This window comes from Balaenoptera borealis, assembly GCF_965194805.1.
Source record: "Balaenoptera borealis genome assembly, chromosome: 14".
Taxonomy (NCBI): Eukaryota; Metazoa; Chordata; class Mammalia; order Artiodactyla; family Balaenopteridae; genus Balaenoptera; species Balaenoptera borealis.
The window spans coordinates 18,983,677-18,999,400 of record NC_138875.1 but is presented as its reverse complement, the minus strand read 5'-3'; the positions used below and the strand labels follow the sequence as shown (position 1 = coordinate 18,999,400).

General features: G+C 39.2%; 1 protein-coding gene across 22 annotated transcripts in view; it reads right to left on the bottom strand.

Annotated features, from left to right (window-relative positions):
* TCF4 (transcription factor 4) overlaps positions 1-15,724 on the bottom strand; it is a 354,962-nt gene that overhangs the window by 41,356 nt on the left and 297,882 nt on the right. For all 22 annotated transcript variants that reach the window (XR_014234098.1, XM_082353737.1, XM_082353724.1 and 19 more), the window contains 3 exons: positions 15,581-15,686; positions 11,847-11,980; positions 6,021-6,153 (listed from right to left, as the gene is read on the bottom strand). Coding sequence is in view for 21 of the 22 variants with exons in the window: in XM_082353737.1 (XP_082209863.1) it covers positions 6,021-6,153; positions 11,847-11,980; positions 15,581-15,686 (373 nt within the window). In the remaining variant the exon portion in view is untranslated. The remainder of the gene's footprint in view (positions 1-6,020; positions 6,154-11,846; positions 11,981-15,580; positions 15,687-15,724) is intronic.

Sequence of the window (15,724 nt, the reverse complement as noted above, 5' to 3'; positions counted from 1 at the left end):
CCAGCCATTCTACCTTGCAACAGCTGGAGAACCACCCCCAGGGCTTAAATTTCAAAGCAGTTTATTGGGACCAGTTTGGCCTTTCACTTGGAATGCCTTTTGTTCTGTTCCAGGAAACACTGGAGAAGACACATTTTCAAGAGTCCCTAAACATGTTAAGCTACATGGGTCTTCCTCCTGAAGAGTTCTCTCTGTAGTTGTGTGCCTGTTATGTGAAAGGTCATAAATAATCAGAAAGTGAATATATATTTAATTCTCAAATAGCAAAATTTCTTCTATATTGAAGAAACGGGTCATGTTTAAGCAAACTACACTCCTCATTAAATGTGTGCTCATCGAATCCACTTTGCCACCTTTAATGTAACAGGACTTGATTACTATTCCAGGCCTGAGTTTTTGTCAACTGATATTATCAGAAATTACCAAAATGCCCAGCTAACAGAAATAAAGAGAAAAACTATTGCCACCCTGCTTGGTAAAGACTGGATGGATTTCTCATGTTATTTTAGCTCTTACCAGTTTCTCTAGCTCAAGAGAAAAAAAAAATCATCAAGTCTCTAAGTAGAGCTGTAACATAAATATGAATGGAAGAGGATCAGTTATTAAGAGGAACTGTAATTTTGTAGGAGGATTTGACACGGCCAGCCACCCAAGCACTGTTCAGATGGCTTGAACACAGGTGCTATTGCTGGCTAGAAGATGGAGCAAAAAGAAGGGTTGAGTCTTTTCAGCTACAGGTGGGACCACCCTCGGTCTCAAACTCCACTTTGGGGAAAATGGCAATTTCCGTTAGACATACCCTAATCCAAACATCAGGATGAGTGGTGTCTGGGGATTGACTGCTGTAAACCAGAATTTGGAAGATGTGTTACCCCTTTACTGCACACCCAGAACCCCAGGCTGGGCACATCCTGAAGATATAAAAGGATGAAGAAGTGCAATTCATAGTGCCTTTGTCTGAAAGAAGATGATGGTTTTAAAAACTTCGGTTTTTCTGAACTGTGTCCAAGTGACCCTCATGTTATTAAACTAGTAGAAGCAGCCTAACAATGTCATGAGCTTCTCTACAGAGAAAACAAAAGAAGGAGCATTTCCAGCCTTCCTACGACCTACAATTTTCGAATAAAAACTTACATCCAGGCTAAGATGCACTCATTTTTAGCAGGAGGGATGCCTAGGAATTCAGGCGGGAAGCCGGGCCCCCTGACCATGCGCAGGAAATGGATGAGAAGACTTAAATCAAACTAGTTTATTGTTCTCCGTTGGTGGTCTTTGTAACTAAGATGCCACGACACTGCTGGATAAAATTCCTATTACTCTGAGGCTCTGTGGCTGTTCATCAACCAACTGTATTTGAAGGCTCAAGATTCTTGTAAAAGACGAAGTGAATCTTATGTGACTACTCTCATAATAAAATTACTGTGAAACCAAGCCCTCAAGGGGAAACGGACATAATGTTTCTACTAGAAAAGCCACATACTAAAACGCATCGTGTCATACAAACATGTCATTAGAAGTGAAAGTTGGAAGCCAGATTAATCCATGAACCAGATAGATATTCCAGGGTAATCTTTAGCATATGTTGCATTCAATCAATCTTGGTAGTCTGTTCCTTCAACACTGTTTGGTTTGAGGTTTAAAAACATGGCAAATACCGTGCATTAGAAAGCAGGCCGGTTAAAGACTAATAAAACAATAACAGTTATTATAGCCATTATGCTAGCTCTATGCCCAATTCCCTCTGAGAAGAAGGGAGGGTGTGTAGCCCCAAACCACAAGTGGTCACACCTTCTGAATGTATACAAATGGTATCTCCCAGTTGGGAACTGGAGCACTCTTGTCCTTGGGTAGCCTCAGGGGATCCTGTTAGTCCCAGGGGATTGAGGTGGGCCTCTCAACCCTTTTGAGTAGGAAGGGCTATTGGATAAGGCAGGTAGGAAGGAAATATGCAGATAGTACGTACCTACATGTACCATGTATATGACTACCATCTTCTAGACATCTCTCTCCTCTAGAGTTGGTATCTAATAACTAATTACATTTCCTCCTCTGTATGCATGCTCTCATGCAGAGGCATTATTGGACTGTAGTGATTCTAAAGTACACCGAGCAGCATTACATTGAAAAAGTTTTAGGAATCAAGTTGAAAGGCTCTGATGGTGGTAACTCTTGAGGCCCTCAGACTTAGCTTCTATCCTTAACTGGCTGCCCCATCAGGTGAACGACTAAGAATCCACAGTGTGTTCCATGCACTATATTCATGTAATTTCAGGGTGCTTAATAGACACTTCTAAGTCAGACATGCCTAATGCAACCTCCAGAGTTTGCTGGCAAGGCTTCGCAGAAAAGTAGTGGTCTACATGTCACAAGTAAAATATTTTACTGTACGATTCTTTCAAAACTCCACGGATGAATGTGTCATTTTAAAAAAATCCTGTCGTTAATAAAATCTGAGTCAGTTTTGTCCTTCCAAGCATTTCTCAAAAAATGATATTGGGCATTAAAGGGCAAAAGAAAACAAAACAAGAAACAACGGCCATCCCTCCAAGTAAAACACAAGCCATCCTGAACCTCAGTGAGCGTCTTCCGTCTTTCAGATGCAGAGGACAGAGCCAGAGGCAAAGGAGCTTGTTTCCAGAGAGGTTACCCTCTGATGGTTCTAGAGTTTACATCTCACTGCACATGCATTTTGTTGTCCTGTCATTGGTTGAGGACAATCATTGACTGCCAGGAAGACACGGTATAACATGAAACTGAGAGATGGAGCAATGATCTTCCTCTGAACTGAAAAAGCCACTTCCTAAGACATCAACGCCATTTATGAAAAGACTGCATTGCCTTGCAACTTTTCACCAAGAAAACTTGAAAAATGTGATGTCCATGTGTTAGTGCTTGAACCCCATTCTTACGGCATTAGTATTGCTTACAGTCATTTTCTACAGAATCTTGTGTGTAATCTCAAACATGTGTCAGGCTATGTGTTCCCTATTTACCAATTATTTAATTAGCTCTGTTTGTTCTTTGAGATACAGGCAATGTAATATTTCTTTATTTCCTGCATTTCAGAATGAGTGAGTATATGCCAAATATTTTCAAAAGTCTACAGATGTATCCTATTAATCCATACTGTTTGTTAGGGAAGTATCACTAACATCAGAAGAGAAATCTTCTCTTCTTGTTACACAGACATACTGCCATCCCTGGCTTCTATCGCACTGTGAAAATCAAACTAAAGCCTAGGAGAATTAAAGTGCAAAGAAAAAAATAATAAAGTGCAAAGAACCAGGAGCGACTCGGACCCCGTGCAATATTAAGGTTTACTATCATACTCAAATTCTCCTCTGTATTTTAACTTAAGGAATTTGAGGATGTATTATTTTAAGGATGAACACTCTAGAATGTTCTCCCCTAAAGTAACCCTAAAGTAATAACTGTATGTATGCAAATTAATAAAGATCTGTTCCTCCAAAAAGCTGAATTACCATGTCTACTTATGTCCCGAAATGATTCTAAAGCTTTCTCACATGCTGCTAGTGATTTTGACAAGTACACCCATGATGATGCAGTAATTTATGCAATAAAGTTGTTCCTAAAAAGCATTTTCTGGGTTCCCAAAATCGCACACTTTTCCCTTTGAAAATTATAGCTCCTTTATTATTGTGTAGACCCCCCTCCACTTAAACAGGGCCCTTTGGTCTGGATAAAAAGTTAAGTCCATCTTTAGGATGTAGCTGAGCCCATTAGTATGTAGAAATCACCTACTATTGCCCTAACCGCCCAGACCAAATGAAGGAGAGTAGACATTCCTGTTCATCTACAAGCCAGTGATGAGCCAATCAGCTTAAATAAAGCAAATTCCATTCCCACTGAGACTTGTCGTGGCTCTGCTGACCACAGCTCATGGAGGATAATCATACCATCCCATAATATCTCTTTCTCCCCAAGTCCTGACTTCCCTTGTGGCCCAGAGGTTAAGAATCCGCCTGCCAAAGCAGGGGACACGGGTTCGAGCCCTGGTCCGGGAAGATCCCACGTGCCACGGAGCAACTAAGCCCGTGCGCCACAACTACTGGGCCTGCGCTCTAGAGTCCACGAGCCACAACTACTGAGCCCATGTGCCACAACTACTGAAGTCCACATGCCTGGAGCCCGTGCTCTGCAACAAGAGAAGCCACCGCAATGAGAAGCCCGCGCACCGCAATGAAGAGTAGCCCCGGCTCACCGCAACTAGAGAAAGCCCCCGCGTGCAGCAATGAAGACCCAACGCAGCCAAAAATTAAAAAAAATTAAAAAAAAAAAAAGACTGTTTGGCAAATCAGTCAATACAACTCTTTTCAAATGGTGCCTAGGTCTGCTTTCCTCAACTCAAGCTTTTACTCTACCTTTGTACCTTCCTAAAAAAAGAAAATTACTCAAACCATAAGTAGACAGGAAATCTGCCTTGTAAGAGGATGAATGACCGGTCATCCTTCTTTATAACTAGACCTCATGACTGCAGAAAGGGGTTTTCCATTTGTCAAACCACACTGAAGTGAAATATGCTTTTCTCACTCTTTCAGTTCTGCACTTCTTTCTTTCTTCTTGTTTTTCGGATCTGCCAAAACTGCATTGATAGCTAACAAAACTTCCCCACGCGACCTCTGCCCATAGCTCTCCAAGGTCAAACTGATGCAACGCATTGGTAGAGGCTTTGTTATGAAAGTTACAAAAATGGAAACTCTTTCCTAAATTCGCCTCTTAGTGAGACATGGCGGCGAAGGGAAGGGCTGCTAGATGGCTCATCTCAAGTGTGAAGTATATTATTGAGTAAGCAGGGAGTGTATTATTAGGCAGAATTATATTTGCAACATTTCAAAACACATCTCTTCTCATTCTTCAGAAACTCTCCCCCTCATAAGTGATTCATGCCACTTCCAGAAGTTCCAGAGACTATCTAAAGAAAATGAAAAAACAAAAACAAAACTGCAAAGAGCTAAGGAGACTAAACAGCAGTATTCTTCTGTCATACATTCTTCTCTATAAAATGTACATTTAGTGTTCTCATCACTAACTGGACCCACTAGAAGTGATCGTAAGGCCGAGCTAGGGGTGGGTTTGAGCTAGAGCCAGAGTAGGTGGCGACCAATGGAAGTCTGAGGTTTTACTAAGACCCTGAAGCGTCAGACTGTGCCACTCATCTGAATGACAGGGTTGTCAAAGGCAGAATCAGAAGGTGGTGGTTGCCTCACCCCTAACCCAGACTCTTCCTCCAGGGGCAGCTGGATGCCCTGCCTAGCTCTTCCCTCAAGAGAAGAGTGTTGGTGGGGTAACCATCCATCCTAGGGAGAGGACCACAATGGACATCACGAAGACTGAGAAGATGACGGCTCAGTTTATTTGATAGAGGCTCTCTGCTTGGGTCTTAACTGATCAGTGAATTCGCTGAGAAAAAGCAACAAATAACTTCTGGCCCATTGATGCCCGGGCAACTCCTCTCCCATAAGTCAGCAAACACTTCATCCCCTCTGGAGGACTCAACGATGACACAGTCTCCATAGGGTGAAGCTATCTAGTTATTAATAACCATCTATAAATGTCACATGAGCTGGTTTTCAGAAGACAGTGGTATGTTACGGTTAAAAGCTTTGCACAGCGACTGGAACTTGAGAAGCGATCAAGAACTCCTATTTAGAGCTATTATGCCTTCTATCTTACGAATCTTCAATGGTTCGTCTTAGTAAAGTTCACTTTGTTAGCTGTCTGAGAGTGTGAGAAGCAAGGTCGTTTGGGTCTATTTAAACCTTTATTCGATCTAATCACTCACAATGGAGAAAGTGGCCAAATTTCAGTTTCTTGGGACAAAAAAAGTGATTACAGTCAAGCCAATGACAGTTTGTGTTTGGTTCATTCGTCTGTTCATTTGGTTATGTGATAAAAATTCATTGCTTGATTACTGTTCAGTGATGGGGTGGGGAGAGGTCCTTGATTATTAAACCCTGACACTGGTTGTCGGCAACAGAACTGGAGTTTCCAAGACTCACCCATTATACTGTCTGTTCCGTTGGCAGGAGGCGTACAGGACGAGGTGCTGTAATGGTTTGTACCACTACGGTGGAAAGTGGACATCGGAGGAAGACTGGAATTGATGTCTGCTGAGGAGTGTGATGGATAGCTCTGTGGCAAGAAGCAGAAAAAGGAGGCCATATTTAATCACAAAACATCTAGTGGGTTAGTTTTCCAACACTTCTTTCAGAACTCTTCGCTTTGCAATGGAGACAGCCCTCGGAATTTCAACATATCCAAGAATACATCTTGCTTAGCTCTGACAGCTTTCATTTTTCAAATAATAAAATACAAAGACATAGTTGGTTTGGGTTTGCATCAAATCTAGAGGAATATAATGGCAATGCTGGACCTTGAGAAATGATCACGATCTCTAAATATAAAAATTACTGCTTAAAAGCATGTCTAGGACTTCAGCAACATAAAAGACCACCACCACTATTATTTTTCTGTATGGCTTATTGATCAAGTAAGAAAGATTCCATAATATAATGAATAAAACACCACCATGACCCACAGGGTTTACATTACACTTCATCCTGACCTTCTGAATACGAACTGACCAAGAATAACCAGTCTCAAATCTTCTTCCTGCCAAACTGGATCATCTTTCTGAACTCCAGCAAGAACAAAATGGTAAATGAAAAATTTAAAAAGCAGTAATGATTAAATATCTCTCTAAAGCATTAATACATAAAGCCTTACATCAATGACTATGTTGAATTACACTGGAACAAACGAATGGAGAATGACTTATTTTACTTCTTTCTTTATAGGTCCTCTCCCTTAGCAATCCGCCATAGAGTTGACTATGAAAAAAGAATATCATCTTTTACAGAATCATTTACTTTAAGGCTTAGCTTTGGGTTCGACTATCATACTAGTTGTCCAAATAAGTTGCTTTTCCTGGGGCATCTCACAGTGCCTGTAAGTGCTGTACAATCAGCAGATCACTAACAGAAACATGGTTATTTACAAAAACATGGTTATTTACAAAAATGGAGCTATTTTCTTTTTCATGACAAAAAAGTAGCTTAAAAAGTTATTCTCAAAAAAAAAAAAAAAGTTATTCTCATAGGCATTTGAATGTATTACAGACATGTAAAGGAAAAATATTTAAGTTAAAATAGAATACTTTTTCTTTATATGTAGTATATTAATGGGCTACGGATCTTTATTATATCATTATTGGAGATTCTGTTGAAATTAGAGATTGAATATGATGCTGAAAGTCAGGGGTGATTAAAGTGTGGACACCCTGTGTCTTGGGATCCCCTAGTTATTTCGTGAGGCCCATCTTGGGTTCTATCTCTTCCTTGAGGGTCCCTTACTACTCCCAACTCTTTCATAATCTTGTCTCTTTGAATCCCTAATGCATTTACATTCTGCACTGCGCCATTAAACACTTAATTAAATGTTGCTTTTCCACACTTTCTCTTTCAAGAGCATTTCCACCGAAACTGTAAACTCTTCAAGGGGAGGGAATAGAGCTCATAGCTCCGCATCCCACAACCTGTGGCTGAGGGCTAAACACACTCAACCTATGAACAAAGAACAAAGAACAACCGGTTACCAGCTCGTGTTTAACAAATAGTGGACTGAAATGCTACTTATCTGAGAGACAACTAAACAGTTTAGAAAATGAATCTACATTTTGGAGTCAGTTTGCCAATGACATGGCAGATGCCTTTGAAAGTACTACCTCTGCACACTCCAAATAGTCCAACGGAAAGGACAACTTCAGTGAGAAAGTTGGGACGATGCCCTTAAACCATTCCAAGTTCCCAAGAATGCCTTTCAAACTTTTAAATTTCATGGACATCTTTGCTTGACCAAAAATTCCTTAGGCCACCTGTTAAACTCATTTCTACTTGGCACTTACAGAATACCCCAAGTAGTCCACGAAATTTTCTCCAAAGAATGATAGAGTGGGCCCATTCCATAGTACAACTGACCTAAAAAACTGGATAAGCCATGGAAGACCAAACTTAGAAGAGCTATTTCTGCTTGAGAGCTAAAGACTATAATAATGTGGAAAAAAGAAACAGACTATGGAAAAAGAAAAAGAAAAGTAAAAAGGATGGTTTGATTTCATTTCTACCCAGTCCTATTCCATGCTGAGTTTCTGAAGAACAGAGAAACCTTATAAATCAGTCCCAAGCTTGCAAAAGTCAAAACAGAGGAAAAAGCATTTTGAAAAATAGTTAAATAGCTACAATAATGACAGGATGAGACAGGAAAAAGATTACTGCATCAGTGAGAATTTTTAGACCCTTTCAACTTGGTGTAAAATGGGCAGTAATTCAGGATTTGACAAAGGGTTACTACTGAGTTCAGAGAATAAACAGAAAAGTTCTTCCCCACAGATTTTAATGGGGAAACCAATGCAACCCATGTAAATCAGTAATTTTTAGAGACTCATAGAAAATTAGATGCTGAAAAGAAGTTAATGAGATTTATAACTAGATTATTTTACAAAGAAAAGGATTTTGACAACTACTGTCATTCAAAGACGTAATAAAAACACCACAGAAAATATTAGTGATATGTGAATAATGTCTCTTTAAGAGTATTTAGGGATCAACTATAAGCGTGCCCCTTAGTCTTTCTTACTCCAGCTATTAATACTGTCTACCCTGCTTGCCACAAAGGCAAAGGAAAGGGGAAGTATGACAAAGTGTTATGGTTTTACATGCCCACTATTTGTTTATTTATTTTTACTTATGATACCCAATTATAGTGTATTTGGAGTCTACTGACAGAGTAAGTGTTGAAAATGTTTCCATGAGTGATGTTTTTATCAACGTATGGGTTGATAATTCACAAAGTAGAAAATATAATTGTTAGCATATACTAAGAATAAAGTAGTCAAACTTTGGGGCTAGAGCAGGGTTTCACAATCTTGGCACTGTTGATCTTTTGTGCCAGATCATTCTTTGCTTGGCAGGGGTTGGGTGTGGGTGTAGGGGGGTTCCTCCTACGCATTGTAGTATGTTTCCCGAATCCCTGGTCTCTGTATGCTAGATTCCAGCAGCACCTATATGCACCACGCCCCTCCGAGTTGTAACGTCCCAAAATGTCTCCAGAGATTACCAAACGTTCCCAGTAGGGCAAAATCACCCCCAGTGAGAATCACTGGAGTAAGGGTTTATGTTACAAACAATAAAAGACAACAGCACTTCCTTTATATTAAAATCCCAGACTCCCAGGACTATTTCACTCTGTGGTACAAAGACCATGCCTAACCCATGCCAGACTGCAGGGATTCTATTCTATTTTTGAAAAGAACTCTGCCAAGTCATTCCAAACTTAAGTCTTCTACAACAACGCATCCCAAAGCTTAACCACAAACTCCTTTCTTATGAGTGATTTTGCATGTCTATCTGTGACATAGTAGTGATTAGCTGTGGGATTGCTGTAGAGGCTGAAACTGTTAAGGGGATTTAAAGAATCAAAATGGGTGACTTGACAGTTGCTACTGATATATGTGGATTTTAAGCTTTGTGATTACATGTTCTATTATAACACAGTATAAAGTGATAAAGGCAATAATGTTTCTAAAATGTGCTACCTTCAGAGACGTACTAATCTGGCCAAATTACACCCAAAGTAATCCAAGGAAAGCTTTCTTCTTTTTCTCAAACTATTCCTTTGCTCAGTATAGAATTGGCCAAAAGCTCCAGATGAAAATTTTAAGGAACTACCATTACTTTCAAGTGAAAGGTAACTAACCACCTACTGTATACTCAAATGATTCTCAATCAGTATCAGATTTTTAAAAGTCACTTCGGCAAGAGAGTTTTGAATAGTTACTGAAATCACAATGATTATTAGATATAATCATTCAATAGTTTCCCTATCAGTGAGGAAATTCATCAGGATACATTACCAGAGACCTAATTCATTTGCCCTTCTGAAAAACAAAACCCCTCATCTCTAAGATCTGCTAACTGATCATGTTAAGAATAAAACTGTTTTGAGATGGATAAATGACATTACAAATATAGCACCTGATACAACCTATTGGGTTACTCCTTCAAAATGATCTTTCCTCCTGGTTGATAATATTGTTTTGGTTCAGCAAACTTTTTCTAAAAGGGTGTAGTTGGTTTCCTTTTTAAAATTACATTTTCTGTGCATTTGAGCGCATTTTCAACATGCTTCACCCATGCAGTGAACTCGATTGGGGAAAAAATCAAACCACCTAAGTCAAAGTTCTAGAGCATGATAGAGAAAGGAAGAAAGAAACATAGGAGCGAAGAAAAATAAATGTCAAATGGAAATTCCAACATATAGTACAGTGCCCAAGTCTTTTATTTGTAATCAAAACTTTCCTTGCCTATAGGACACATACAGTTTTGATCATGGGTTCTTTAGAGAAGTGCAAAATGGTGATGGCGAAATAAAAATGTTAGCCAAGAAGAACTTCTAGTATAATAATAAGAGCTATTTCTTTAAGCTTTCATGCTAATGACTCTAAGTAGGAGGTGGGAGAAGAAGAAATTTGAAAGTAAATCATCTGCTATTTATTGAAAATGTGCTGAAATTTAAGATAGTTTGTGATTTCCACATTCAAACTTGAGAGATGATTTAAAAAAGGTCAATTCCATCTCCATCATTTATCTCTCATTTGACGATAAGCTAACTGACCTCCCAGTGTCTCTGTCACTAGGACTAACTAAATTGATATTTGCAAGGATATCGGAAATCTTAACCTCTGGGATGTTTTCGGTCATCAGAATAGGATATGTCACCTTTTCTATATCTCTGGTGACTGAGCAAAAGAGAATAAAGATCACAGAAATCCAGAAAGTACTATCTCCTATATTAGAACAGAGAAAGAAACATAAACCTGGGTATTAGCAGAAGAAAAAGGAGCACATCGCAAGATGGAGAGTAGTAATATAAGTACCACTAACTGGATTTTTCATACTCTTCTGCATTTAGAAGATTAGAGGTTCATACATTTTTTAAAGCCATTTTACTGCGCAAGAGACTTGGTCCCATATTATCTGCATCCCAAACCTAACTCATGATCTAGAAGTACTCTTTCCTCCATTTAGTGATAGACTTAAGTTCATCAGTGGATTCTGGGCTGTGGTAGTTTTTGAGGTTAGAAAAACATCTGATGCGTTGCTTCCTCCAGAATAAAGACACATACTAGGATGGATGAGTATAGTATTGGAGGGTATGGAAGTATAGCTAAAATACTGAAAATTGGGAATCTGACCTACATAGAAACCCCATGGTCGCTGCTACTGATGGGAGTGTATAGGAAACATGAACGCTTTCCTTCAGGTGTGGTACAAGAGTTCAAAGCTGTCACCAGCTACAGAAGCCGGTCAAGGGGAAATGGAAATGCCCGTGGGAGATGTGTTATCATCTACTTTCAAAGTCCACTGGCTATCACTCTGCCCCCTGCAGTATATCCTTCACTACTACAGACAGCAAAAAACCCCACCAAAAATCAAAAACCAAAAAAAAACCAAAAAAAAAAAAACCCCTAAAATTCTGCAACTCAAATACAGTATGTATTTATGTACCAAGGGAAGATGACACTGTGATAAAGAAAGCACAGAACAAAACGCAATAAACGGAAGAACAGCGACAAAGAGAATATGGCTTATGAAGGTGATCTGATTGCGTTTATGTCTTTGATTGCAGAAACAATACAACTGTAAGAATAACGGGTGTGTGCCATTTTTACATTCATTGATAGAGTCCATGTGTACATGCATGCAAAGACAGGATGAGATTTAAGAAACTAGCTGTGTTGTCCCCATTACCAAGTGAGTCTGCCTTACCAAACGTTCATGTGGATGCAGGCTGCAGTAGCTGCTAGACTGTGGAATATGAGAAGAATTGCCCAACATTCCTCCATAGCCAGGCTGATTCATCCCACTGGAGGAGCTCCAAGGGTCACTGCTGTGATGGCCATCTGTAAAGGACAAAGAAAACCATGACTTTTCTGAGGCATTCAGCCTTGCCTTATAGAGTAGGGTGTTTTCATATCCTGGAAAATGACTGCCTGTTGTATATTCATCTTTATGCTGGTGAGCTGATTATATCAGAAGACAGTCTCATTATTTTTTCCCAAGTGGCTCTATATTGCCAAACAAATATAAATATTTAACAGAGTTAAAGGGTTCTTAGTAAAAATTTAACTGTAAGAGAACAGAACATATTTCTACATAGAACTATGTCAAGACAGCAAGGTAGCTAATGCTAAAGAAAACATTTCTTAGAAGTCTCCTTTTTTTTTTCTATGAAAACCAACTAAAAAATTAAACTGTTCCTAAATTTTGGGGTGAAAATAAAACACTTGAGCTATTACAGGGCTGGCAAGCTTACAAGTTTTGAGAGCATATGAAGAAATAAGTAATAATGAAAAAGAATATCTCTGATTTCAGATTGGATTTCATTTTTATGACATACAGAGTAGATGGAATTAAAGTTGGAATTACATTCTGGTATGTAGGAAAGAGGAATCTCATGTATATAGTTCTGAGTTTTTGACTTCTTTTTAAATGTTTGTATTTTGGTATATAGTTATATAGCTATCTTAAGCCTTCAGTAGCAATTGAATGGGTACACACATGTCATAAGGTAGATATTACGGTAAGGACAATTTTGAGAGCCTCTGAATTTTATAAAACTATGAGTTAAAAAGAGGTTTAAAATTATATGGAAATTATATGAAGTATCTTTTAATACCAAGTTAATCTTTTATTAACACCATATTAAAAATATTCCTACAGATTTTTTTTTACTCTCTGGGCCTACTGGCCTCGAAGTTACTACTAGATTGCTATTGTTTGGTCTGGTTTTCTCAGATTAAGGGAGCAGAGCATCTATGTTACTGCTCAGTTCAATTTTTCTTTCTTTCAATAGTTTAACAAAAAGTATTAAATGCCAGATATATACAAGGCCATCAGCTAGGTGTTAATTGTATGGCAGGCATTGCTCCCTTGAAAATAAGATTATTTTCACCTTACATGTTATTTAATAAAGGCCTTTTGAAAATGTAGGCAGTAGGCAAGTTAAATCTGACACTATTTTTCATAAAGCCTTTTTTTCCCTGAGTTTTTCACCCCAGAAGTTAGAATTCAGAAAACTGGAATGGTTTCAGGGCAGGAAGGAATAATCCAGAGATGTCTTAAGAACTATGAAAGCAAAATCATGTGTGTGATTTTGACAACTAAAGAGTTTTAACTAGAAGGTGGAAGCTAAAGTTAAAAATAAGAGGTCACACAATAGTGGGTTTAAAATATGCTACTGACAGTCTCTGAATATCTTTCATCTAAACTGTATTTTCTTCAAGACCTGAATTCTCAGGGCACTGTGGACCCTTACTGAAGGACACGGATGTGAAATGGGATCACGACGTACTGTTTCTGTGATCATAACGTAAAAACACAGGACTTTTTAAAAAGTTCTTATTCATGTACTTCAGATTTAGCTCTGAGATTGTGGAAGTTCAGATGTCATCTTAAATTCAAACACGAAGTTTAAGACCACTGACATTTCAAAGAGATGACATGCATGGCAAACAAATTGAGAATCTCTATCATTGAACAAGAGTCTCCTGAAACAGTCTGACATGATGCCCTACATGGAAATACATTTAGGATTTGTTAACACAGACACGCTACTCAATGCAGACTTACAAAAATACACATTTTACATAAATTATGCTTTTCACAGTAAATTAATATTTATCACATCCCATGATCTTGGCATAATGTGGGTTTGAAAGAATAGAATTAGATGTGTGCAAATTAATTGTGCTCATCATAAATGTCAACTCAAAAAACATTTTTTTTTTTTTTTGCTTCTTGGGTATTCACATGCAGAAAAGCAAATTGGTTCCCCGTAGTTTGCGTGGTCTGTTATGGAGAAGAGCCTACTGCTTTACTCAACCTGATCTTTCCTTGCAGTGTGCACGGTTTAAGCAAGTGACCTTCCTGAAGGCAGACAGAAGAAATCTATCCTTCTGTCAATTTTCTCAATGAAATTCAGCTTTGAGTGATGAGTCCTTGAGCTGGCAATCTCTATAAGCACCGGTAGTGGAAGCATACTCTCGCTGACTGGTCATAAAAGAGAGGCACTGGTGCCCAAGTGGCTGCTATCTATAGCTGAAGGGGATACACCTTCTGTCATGGCACAGAACACACCCAAGTGACATACCTGCTGTTCCCTTGGAGAGAAAGGGACATCGAGGACGGCTCACAAAGATAAAAGACCCTGGTCAACAGGAGCTCCATTACGTGTGGAACCAATTCTCTCTATTCCCGAGGGACCCATTCGATTCAATTTTATAGATTTCCCATGGAATTTCACATGTGAACTAACAACTCAAAAGAGCTAACACTCTGAAGGGAAAGGAAACAAATCCCTTTGAAACAGAATGATTTTTGAGTATGTCCACTGTAACCTAAGGGAGATGCCAAGCCACTTCCCTGGGACTTGCTGCCCCAAGTGGCTCCCCTTCCCGTGACATGGTCCTTCCGGGAGGAGCACGAAGAAGGAAATCCCATGGCACTTTGCCAATGCAAAAAGAGTTAAAGTGTGCATACAGGGGTTCCTGGTGAATCCCATATCTGAATTTCAGAGTATTAACCTGGGAACAAGATCACCACATTTTGACAATAAGTGTCCCAGGGGTATAGGGGATAGAGCCTTGGCTGCATCCTCTGGACGGTCTCCTCTCATAAGCAGCTGCTGTCATTTCAACCATCTCGGTCCTTTCTAAGCAGCAGAAAGAGCTGTATTACCAGGGGTGAGATTATAAGCTCGGGGAACACACATCCATGTGCACTGAATTAAATACACTGGACAATTAAATGGGTTAAATACACTTTATCTACCACGAACCTGTAATTTTCTATATTTTTCTGGGAAAAAAGCTGGGTCTTGGGCCCTCAATCCGTCAGTATGTTGGAATAGAGCTTTCGCTGTGTCATGAAATAATATTCCTGACTTTAGATAGGTCACTTCATCTTCAGTGGGACACTTGTTCTTACCTATAAATTAATAAGTGACCAACGTTTTTACTGATAAGAACAGGTACTAAACTTGATCTTAGCCAAAAGGCCGAAAAGTGATTGTAAGTGTCCAACATTTTTATATAAAGGTATATATGAGGGTAATTTGTTCCTAGGCGGCTAAATCCGGGATGCTTAAAATACACACTGAACCAAAGCTCTTCTGAACATACAAACATCCTTTTCTCGGGAAGTGAAGACACAGAAATGATCAGTCATGGAAGACCATCCCCCAAGAAGAATCCGTTCTAAGCAAGCAAACCAGTCTAATCTTAACTCATGATCTCTCAAGAGGCTTTCACTTAAAAAATAAGTCTTTGTGAAGTTTTAATTAATCTATTTTTAATGAATTCAATTCCTAAAACAGAGCGTGACCTTCAGTGTTCTATACTTGCCTCCTATTCCATTTCTTGAGTAACAGATCAGCCCTCTTCTGTCCCATATATGACATGAACAGACCCGTGGATTTCCCCTCGGAAGAGGTGGTGCCTTACCTTGCATGAAGAAGGAGCTAGGGAAAGTGCTGGCTGCTGGTTTCGAGGAAGGGTAGCCTGGCGAGTCCCTATTGTAGTCGGCAGTGCTGGCTGACGGAGCATAAACCTGGGGAACAAGAGCCCGTTTAGTTTTGCTTGCTGCCT